The sequence below is a fragment of the Pholis gunnellus genome (genome assembly GCF_910591455.1).
Source record: "Pholis gunnellus genome assembly, chromosome: 20".
In the NCBI taxonomy this organism is placed as follows: domain Eukaryota; kingdom Metazoa; phylum Chordata; class Actinopteri; order Perciformes; family Pholidae; genus Pholis; species Pholis gunnellus.
Window position 1 is genome coordinate 17,271,046 of NC_136547.1, and position 10,821 is coordinate 17,281,866.

General features: G+C 41.8%; 1 protein-coding gene across 1 annotated transcript; it reads right to left on the minus strand.

Annotated features, from left to right (window-relative positions):
• Positions 1-366: 366 nt before the first annotated feature.
• On the minus strand, positions 367-10,329 carry LOC306712181 (ras-related protein Rab-18-like). The gene is made up of 7 exons (XM_079181322.1): positions 10,171-10,329; positions 7,943-7,998; positions 5,393-5,454; positions 5,057-5,129; positions 3,686-3,804; positions 3,088-3,154; positions 367-2,320 (listed from the first exon to the last, which is right to left on the minus strand). Exons 1-7 carry the CDS (start codon positions 10,236-10,238, stop codon positions 2,151-2,153), a joined length of 615 nt encoding a protein of 204 aa, XP_079037448.1. The 5' UTR covers positions 10,239-10,329; the 3' UTR covers positions 367-2,150.
• Positions 10,330-10,821: the final 492 nt, after the last annotated feature.

Below are 10,821 nucleotides of genomic sequence, written 5' to 3' on the forward strand. Positions count from 1 at the left end.
CCCAGGAATTATGCACATCCCAGTTAAAGCACTGGTAGAGTGAGTTATGCCTGAGGTGCTGTTTTCCCGAGTAGTCTGCCAAAAAGATGATTTAGATAGATCACACGTCTGACGGTTCCTCGGACACTGTTTGAACACCTCTTTATTCTGGGGACAGAGGAATGCGAAGGGCGCGGAGTGAAAAACCCATCACCTAACAGTGACATTTCCAACATGGCAACCATGACGGCAAAGTTATTAGTCATTTCTACTGAATACTCGGATATTTGAGCGAAGACGTATATTCGTAATCATTATACAACCTGCTTCTATGAGGTACAGATGTTGCGGCTCAGAGTTGCATTAACACCAACGCAGTTCCTTGAATTCGCTTAAAAAAAGATCTTTATTTAGATTAATACATTGGGCGGTTTGTAGTGAAATATGTTTACATTCAGCTTTACAATTCATACAGGAATTCTCCCACCAAATCCCTAAAATACACACAATTTACAAGGTACACATGTTTATACATATTTCTGAAGGTTAAAAAAAAAGAAAGCTATACTAGTTAAATAAGTAAAAGCCTACTTCCTTTTTGTTTACTTATACCATTAAATTCAAATGGTAAGCAATGTTTTATTTTCTGCTAAGTATAAGTTAACGTGTTAACAGTAAATACGCCTCTGAAGGCCATTCACTGGACAAACAAACACAAATAAATGGCACGCAGAGTTCCCCATGCAATTAAAAAGAGATTTAAAAAAAGAGAAAAATTTAATTTGTGATAAGACATGCGCTTGAATCCATGTCGTTTTCACCATCCCTGTTACAAGATTTCCCAGAACACACACCAGCACTCGAATACCACAAACACGGTCAGAGGTCAGGGGGTACAGTACATTTACAACTGCTTCTCAGACACAAACACAGAGATAGGAGTACTGTGAAAGCCATTAGCAATGTGGAGCACACAGCTTTTTCTTTGATTTTCCAAATTCAGTGGAAACACCCTCATGACTCACTGCACTGTCTAATATTGAACACTTTTCCTTTGTCTCTGTCCAGTCAAAGGGATCTTTATGAAAAACCATGGTCGTGCTCGTGTTATTACTGATATTGTCTGTCTGAGTGCGGGACTGCCAGTAGGTCGCACTCCATTAAAGCAACTCGTTACTACAAAGGCGTGCAATTTTAAAGAGTTTCCCTCTTCTTCGGCACCCAGTGGAAAGCTTGCTAGTGCTAAATCTATTGGATTTATGCACTCTTCAAAAAACACACCAAAAAGTTTGAAGTCCAAGTCAATAAAAGTAGTAAAATGCCATTCCAGACAGTTGGTAACTCTATTATACTCTGAAGAAATGAGGCAGTTGTGTGGACAACAGAGACGCGTGATCCGAGCCTTCCAAGAGTGGTGAGATGGAAAACAAGCTTCTCCATAAGAAGCATGATGTTCATAGAGTCTGGGCTGGGCTGGGCTGGGCTGGGCTGGGCTGGGCTGGGGGGGGGGGGGGGGGGTCAGGATAAAGCAGCATAAGAAAGACAAAAGACGGAGAAACGTCGGCCCTGCGTTGGTACAGATGTGCTCACTAAGGCGAGGTGCTCCGAGGACAATAAGCATGCTGGAGACAAGGGAGAACCCTCGGTCAAAATGTTTTTTATCATTCTCGTTGTCATACTCGAGACACTTGCTCGTGTGCCTGACGAGCTTTGGTTTGTACTTTTAGATTCCCTTCATATGTATGAAGTGAGAATGTTTAAAAAAAAAAATGTTGACCAAGGGACCCCAAACTGCAAAAAAAAAACACTGTAACTCAAAACAAAACAGAGGAGAGCAAAACTCACTCAAATTCCATTTAGAGGAAGGCTGAGCTGCATTGGCATTTAAGCGCAGCGTTGTTAGAAAGTGTGCAAAAAAGTAGTGTCTGTGTGATCACAGGTAGTGTGTGTGTGTGTGTGTGTGTGTGTGTGTGTGTGTGTGTGTGGACGGTCAACCCTCCACTGCCTACATGTCTGAGGAGGGCGCTCAGTTAAGGACAGCACACTGTGGGAGGGGCTGTTTTTTCAAGTGTGTATGCTTGTGTGGCACTGTGTGTGGTACTCGCATGTATGTTCTGAACATACGTGTGTGTGTGTGTGTGTGTGTGTGTGCATGTATTAGCGTGCGTTGTTTAGACCAGGGAGCAGTAGCCACTGCAGCTTGCGGCTCCCGCGTCCTCGTCGGTGAGCTGGACCCCTCGGCCGTGGGTCTCGGTCTGCCATAAGCCGGGAGTCTGGATGATCTTCTCCACCAGCTCCTCGAACGCACACTGAACGCCGTCCCTGGTCTTTGCACTCGCCTCTGGGGGAACAGAGTGTAGATGGGGAGGGAAAATAAAAAAAGGAGAAAGAAAGGGGAGGAGAGGAGAAAGAGGCAAAAAAAAAGAAAGAAAAAAAGGAGTGAAGGGGGAAAAAAACAAGAGAAAAAAGTGAAGTGGATTAAAAGAGAACGCGGAAAAGAAGATGAGATACAGATCCGTTGTCTGCATCTTGATGTCATCATCCGCTTGGGCTCCCAGAGCAGAGGGGTGGAAAATGTCTCAACAATAACTGTCAACCCCAGACACTAATAGTGAACCCGTGGAGGTTATTAGGGGACATAGTCAACACCTGCTCCACAACATGACGATATCCAGAAACATACTACATAATAATACCCACGGCATAGAGAACTCAATGTTATTTAATCAAGCCAAATCAGAATTAATACATTTTTTAAATGACTTGGGGGAACTTTGACAGATCTGAGTGAAATCTTTCCATTTCCACAGACATTTCTTAAATGACATTTTTCGGTACCTGGAAGATTAAAACTAGGTGTTTAAACTTTAAGTGCAAATCACGACAACTCCTCAAAGTCCTTTACCGACACATTTGAAAAAATAAAACTACAGGGGGAAAAGAGAGCGCGCAGAAAGTGATATATGAAGCCCGTTTTATTAATAGAACTATGCAAGCATTCCTCAACAAGTATGATAGTTATTTCAAAAGGCTGTTTCCCCCGTGTAATAGCCTGCTGTAGATCATGCCCAGCAGGTCTTTGTAGAGCAGGGAATCCTCCCGACTTACCTATAAAAAGCGTGGAATGTTTTCTCGCAAACTTCAGCCCTTCGGCCCGGTCTAGCTCGTGGTTTTCCTAAAACAAAAAGGGAGAGGTAATGGCTTATTTGAGGTCTGCCGGGCGGAGCTGTCAGCTACTGTGGTCGTCACAGGGCAGAGAGGAAAAGTGATTTTCACAGACAAAGAACAGGACACAATAAATTCATAATGCTCTACTTAGTGGCCATTTTTATCCCCACTGACTGATTCTGGTATCCTGGTGAAGGACCAGATGCCAAAAATATGAAAGTGGGTCTGCCACGGTTATTTAGTTCTGTAATTTGTCAACTGGCTGTAAGGTGATTCTACTTATTTTTGGCAATTTCGTTTTTACTGTTCTGTGCAATATGTCTGTATGAAGTAACTGTTCTTTGCATATCTAGATACAGAAAAACAATTTTAAAATTTGTCAGAAAAAGTGAACACTCAGTGAATGTTTTTGGTCATTAAAGCTCAAGCCAAACCAAACGGTACAAGTTGAATTAAATATCCTGATGTGCTGCTCCTCTCCAATCCAAAAACCTCGTCAACACAAACATGTGATGCAGAACCACATACACACACTCACCTTATCAATTTTATTTCCCACAAGCATTTTGACGAGGTCGTTCCGTGTGCAGTACGTCTCGAGCTCGTTGAGCCAGTTGTCGAGCTTGGTAAAGGTTTCCCGACGCGTGACGTCATACACTGTGCCGAACCAAAAGGAACAAGACGTGGTCAGAATGAAGGCGAGGACACACACACGCTCATGCACGACTGGGGGAAAGGCATCGTTTCTGGACTTTTCCATCTCTGAATACATCATACAGGACAATTTTGCAACATGGGGATTATTACATCAGAATAATCGTGGTACCGTCTAGCAAAACGAAGATTTGAATGACCAAATAGAAAGACTGCGTGAGGTTAACTTCAGCAGTGATTCAGTCTAACAGGCCTTCAAATTAAACATCTTGTCGGACTGCAAGTATTCTACCAATTATTCCATCGATTAATAAGATAAGAAATACTTTAGTATTATTATTCGTTTTTTTAAATTTTATTTAAGAGCAATAGTAAATATACAAAAGGAAAAATAAAACAGGTCTGTAAAATCTTATTGCTTGATTTGCATGCAATAATATTATCCGCCACTTTACTTTTAAATATAAATATAAAAACAATATAAAACACTTTCTGAAATGCAAACAAATGTATTTCTAAATACTTTTAAAAAGTTACACGGCCTTCCCCTATGAACGCATAACTTTAACTCATCGAACTGGGAAGATGTGTTCAAATTCAAAATGGATATCAATCAGTTAATATATTCGCTGCTGCGAAGTGGGAGAGTCATCCAAACTGATCGAATCATGAGGGCATAAGTAATCAAGTTACTCATTCAATCGTTCAGTCCTACATATTTGATTTCCCTAATAACACATTTCTTCTGAGTTATTTCAACTTTTGACACAAAGAAAAGAATCCTACCACTTATTAAGACCAAATAAATACCTAATGGCATCAACACATGGTTGATAAAACCAAAGGGACTGAAAACTTATCACATGGGATGCTCTCATAATCCCAGTGACATAGCAAGACGCCTTGTGTTTCTATGCATCATTAGAGTGCTCAAAAACCATAGGCTGCAGAGGAAGTCTGTTTAAGAGGTTTAACTTAGTTCCTGTGCGTGTGTGTGTGTGTGTGTGTTCATATACATGGTGTACATGCTTGTCCATATGAGGAGTCTGACTAAAGGGTATAAACTAACTTCCAGAGAAAGAGGCAAGAGTGTGTGCGTGCCTGTGGGTCACAGGATGAAAAGCAATCACTGTATTTTTTGCAAGCAGGGGTTTGACTCTGTAGTAAAGATGGGGTACACACACACACACACACATATATATACACATAGACACACAGGTGCTTGAGCAGTGATGGCATCAACAGCTTGGCTTACCCAAGATGACTCCCTGGGCACCGCGGTAGTAACTAGGAGTCAGGGTTCGGAAGCGCTCCTGTCCTGCAGTGTCCTGCAAAAGACAACCAGCTCAGCACTACGGGACACACTCGCAGGGCAAGACTGGTGGCTCAAACAGAAGGGGAAACCAGGGGCAGGCGGACACAACCAACAAGGACGACTCCTCCGTGTCCCTCAACGAGCATGTCGGCAGAAACGGTGTTACGCAAGCGCCATCTTCTGGGCATTTGCAGGAACAGACGGATTGGGAGTCTGGAGCTCTGACTGACAGACGAGCCACAGTTCTGTTTGATGAATGTTGCAGACTCAACTTACCCATATTGCCAGCTTTGCCTTGTTTCCGTCCACAGTGATGGTCTTCACTTTGAAGTCAACACCTAGACAACGAGAAGCAGGTCAGTCACTCATGCCGTCATGATTACCTCATCCTGCTTCAATCCCACTATGGGGACTCTTACAGATTTGGCCAATTACGGCCAAGAATATTATATCACTGCAACAGACTATAATTATCTATGATGGATTGTCATATGTATACCACACATCGTCTCTGAACTTCTGCTAACCCCAGCTTTTCAGACTGGCATTATGCCCATCCCATGTCCTGTATTTAAATGATGGCGTGACTGTATTCATATCCACCACAAAAGGGACGGTGTGTGGTTTATTGTCCTGAGCTGAAACTAATACAAAAAGAAATAAAAAAAAGTCCACCACCTGTGAAATGGCTCAGAGAGCCATGATTCACCCCTAAAAATCCCACCAGGTCCCAAAGGAACAGACATTTACATGAAAATGATAATGTTGTCCCCCATCCCCTCGACAAGTAAATCTCCTCTATTGCCTTTGTGCAGTGTCTGGATGACATATATGCCCGAGTTTTAGCATCCACTGACAGATTTACCAGGGAAATGTACACTGGTGTTGGGCTTGTTTTTACATCTGGGACTAGGGAGGGGAGTTCAGCTCTGAGCCAAAACAGAGGAGGAGAAAAAAGGGACATGAAGACAGGCTGAGGATATATGACATACAGTATGTGTACCGCACACACACATACTGTATATACAATGTGTTCACACAGTCAAAATCACATCGCTCTTCCTCGAGTCCAGCTTGGTTGCTCAGACACTGGAGCAGTCTCTCCTGCTTTCATTCTGTATGAATTCAGACAGAGAACATACGGAACGGCATCCGTTTGTAATATCGCCACACAACAAGATGCCACTACTGCTGGAAGTTAAAGATGAGCCGATCTCTGCGGGCCACGGTGGACCAGAACGGCCCTTCGTTGTACGATACACAGAGCGTTACCCTGAATTGTCTCTCCTTCACTTTTTGTAACGACTGGAGTGAGTAGGTGGAAGCGTCGTGACAGCAGGGCTGCTCGACTGTCTGACAATTATCTGTGACCTCATCGAGACCGAAAGATGACTCTCGCCTATTTAATACCTTTCGGGTCAAAACACTGTGTGCTAATGTGAGAAAGCTATTGTCACAGGGAGAGATACAACCCCAGCTGAACAGCTTTAGGTGGCAATGACGAAAAGGCATTAATTGAGATCGAGTGATGCCGGATTAAATGTGATTTCTGTCTGAATGAGGGAACTCGAGTCAATGAGGGAGGCTTGACTCCAATAAAGACATCTGTCTGGCAAACAATCCCAGCTGGCCAAGTAAATAAGCAAAGATCCAGGCCTTGACCCGTTGTAACTGTTTCAGCCTTTTCTTGAATCTGTGCTTTTAGTGGCATAAACAAAGACAGCGTTGTGAGCTACAAGCTCTTCACAAAAAAATCACATTAGATAGGGTAGAAAATCCTGATCAGTAAGATTATAAATCTCGAGCTGTTGAATGCTTTAATGAACATAAACCCTTTACGGCTACTTGAAAACATAGCAGGTGTGTCTTCGGTCCGTCACATGATTTACACCGTTGACAGAAGCGGAGAGAATTTGCAGATCCACCAGACTTTGGAAAAACCTCCACTTAATTATCAAATAATGTACCAAGGAGTTCACTGGATAGGATGCAGAGACGTGTCTGCTGCAGGAATGTCTTCCAAACACGTCATTGACTTTGAAATAAATCAAATAGATTCGTGGCGCTGAGGTTGTGTGGTGACTTTGACTTCCAACTCACCAAGTGCTCATTACAGCAGATCTCCTGACAGGCCACATTTAGATACTTGGCCAGCTTGACTTTGATTCCAGTATTTTTTTTAAATTGACTTAATTTCTGATTTTTAATTATTTGCAATAAATACTGGGTTTGTAATAGACACAAGACGCAAGTGTGGAGGGATAGTTCTGGTCCTGGAGCAGACGATAAGGGTTCTGTCATTTTGTAGATTGTTCAGATGGATGTAAAGTATCTACCAGCAGCCTCAGCAGGGTCTACTAAATGCACTATGTTAAATATATATATATATATATATATATATATATATATATATATATAAATAAATAAATAAATAAATATATATATATATATATATATATATATATATATATATATATATATACATACACACGCAGTATATTATTAATGTACACTACATTGTACACTTTATTGGGTACATATCGGGTGAACTTTCGCTTACAACAGTGGATACACTTTGTCCCATTCTTACATATGTGGGTAACGAGCTAATATGTTAAATATGAACTGTTTTGTTTCACCTGTAACCAAAAGTGTGCTGCTCATAATCATCTCATTTTAAATCCTCGTTTCTACTTTACTCCCGTAGGTCTGAGTGCGTACCATTAAAGTGTGTCGATCATATCGACTCCACTGATAACGGTCTTGCAGTCACCACAAACCCAAACCGTACTTCTATTTTATAAAGTGAGCTCATGTGTTACTCACCTATTGTTGCTGCTTGCTCTGGGTCAAATGTGTCATCTGTGAATCTCAAGAGGAGGCTGTTGACAGGAAAGAGCAAACTAATTAAATTAAGACTCATTATGAACCACTAACAAACACGGCAGACAGGCTTTTTTCCGTACTTCTATTCCACAGACTGAGCGAGCTTTTGGTCTGGAATCAGGTTTCCATTTGCTTTGTTCACATCACTCGTCTTTCGGCACCGGGCGTACCGAATTCTGTATCTCTTTCTATTGATCTCTTTGTCCGTAACTTGCATTACGCATACATGCTCCAGATGATATCACCGTTAAATTGCACTCAGGTGGACAGGGTTCACGCAACTATGACTAATCAAGTGCAAAGGCCTTAATCACTGTGCTGATGATGGGGATAAGTAGACTCCTTTCACTTGAACCAAGCATAATTCTCTTATTTTTCCTCAAGGGCTATTAGGAGGGATGCAGCCGATGAGCTATGCTTGGAGACAGCCAAGTTAGAAATGTGTCCTGCGTGGGTTCAGTTGTTCAAATGAAACGTGTGTATTCCTTGCCAAGCAGACATCTCCCTGGTGATTTAAGGGCTTCTACAGATTGCGGGGGAAACAAATTAAATATCTGTATGCTGTTCAAAACTTAGTCCGGGCAGTGTACCTGCTTGACAATAGCTCAAGGCTGAGGATAATTTAAGTGACATTTGAAACTATTCATAGTCTGCATTTGTTTATTGTATTAAGCAAAAGCCAATTTAATAATAATACAAAAAGTACATTCTGGAACAACGCTCTTGGCCTCAATTATGCACTAGCAGGCAGCGTACAGTACAGCTGCCCACAAAACTCTCCCGTTTTCTGGAAATATAAGCAAACCCAGGTCTATGTTATGGCGTTGGCATAAACTCAGTCGATACAGAGCTGTAAGCAAACTACCAGCACGATTTTAGAACAATGTGAAGAAGAAGAAAAAGGACATTTCTACTGTTAAACTAAAACAGGCACGGACCCAAGGTTAAAATTACAATCGTGTGTTACAGTAAAAATAATGATCCAAATAGGATAATGCCCAAAAAAAAGTAAATAGAGGGAAGAACTGACAATAGAGAAACAATTGGACTGCTGACATTCTTGGATGTAAACGTGCATTAATTAGTACAAAGATTTGAGATTATTTACAACCTTCTGGGCGAACACGTGGATCCAAAATGAAGGGTATTCTCACATCCATTCATATCTGATCCATTTGTAATAATGCTGAAGATCCCACTCTTGTGATTACTACACACAAAAAAGCACTACACACTTTGTGTAACGGTGTATTTTGAGAACCTGAGGCTTGGTCATCAGTCTGAAAGTCAAAGATGATTTGTGGCCAGACAGTTCACTTCAACGCAGCTTTGGGCAGCTCATTATGTACCGTGTTATGACAATGCTGCACTCAGTAACCATGGTTTGTGATGTGATGGTTGATGGCTCGGGCTGGCTATCAGGATTCTTTCGTGCAGTCTGGACCACAGCAAACATGACCAAGCTCTCTGTTGGCATGCCACACCATGCACACTGCCAGAATAGTGTTGGTAAAAAACACTAGTCTGCTTTGAATATTAGGCTAATTTGTGGTTGCTAACGAGGACCTCTGATTACCACATGGCAAAAATCCCCTGTGTGGTATAAACTACACAGCGTTTTAGTCCTTCGAGAGAGGCCACGTTTCACTCAAACATGACCTCTTAAACTACAGACATTGCCTGTTGAACCACCTCATGCTGGAGAAGCTAGCGCAAGAGTAGATAATGGTTCTTGCATAGTCATCACAATAATTCACAACAACAGTGACTTGCTCATCGTGTCTTCGCTTAAATCTCCTAACACACGGCGGGCTTAGATAACTGTCATCGCCCATGACCGCAGAGCCACGAGGACCAGGCTGAAAGGAGGTCTAAGATTATTGCAACATCTTCAGAAACCAGAACAAAGATGATGTCACACACAGCTGCTGTCAGCTAGCTGCGTTAGCAGCTAGCACACCACAAGCCTTAATGTCATCTCACAACGTAACAGTGTTTTATTTATTAAAGAATAGGACAACCACAGCCGAGTCGTCTAAGTAATATTAGAAGTACGCATTATCTTTTCACCTCACATTTAGTTGGCCGCTGAGCTAACGCTAGCTATCTGACGTTAGCAGTGAGCCACGACATGATTTTCTTCGGAGATAACTAACGTTACAGCTTACCTGGACTTTCCCACGCCACTTTCTCCTATTATCAGTATTTTCAGCGTCGTTAGTGTGTCGTCTTCCATCTTCCTTGAACAGTGAGTTGTGTTACTGTCGATAAACGGCCCCGACAGCCTGTTTAAAACGACGTTCCTGAGCAACTTGTGTTCCTGTTTACAGCTCGCAGCAGAGATAGTTTGTGTCTTGGTAAGAAGACTCACTCTGACCATTTCCGGTATGAATTGTTGGCACTTCCGCTCGGTAGGCTTTAAATAAATATCATATGACCTTTTCTTAATGACTACACAACAAAGCACACCCGATTCATATACACATACTGTATAGTATAAGAGTTACTCAAATGTGTGTGAGTTACTTTGAAATGAGACCAAATTGGTGTCCACCATGTTTCTGCCAGTGTTGCATAACATCAGTAAAATGTCTCATTCTCATTTGCATTTGATCATTTTCACACATCCCAATATTTTTCTTATTACCACTATAAACTGTTACATAAGTACTGTGCATAAAGTTCATGCTTTATAATATTTCTATAATACTATATATGTATGTATCGGTGCCACTATCACAGAACCATGAGGAATGCCCTTTCCCTTATTATCAGACCAATTCTTTAACATATGAGGTACCCACTGGATTGAAAAACAA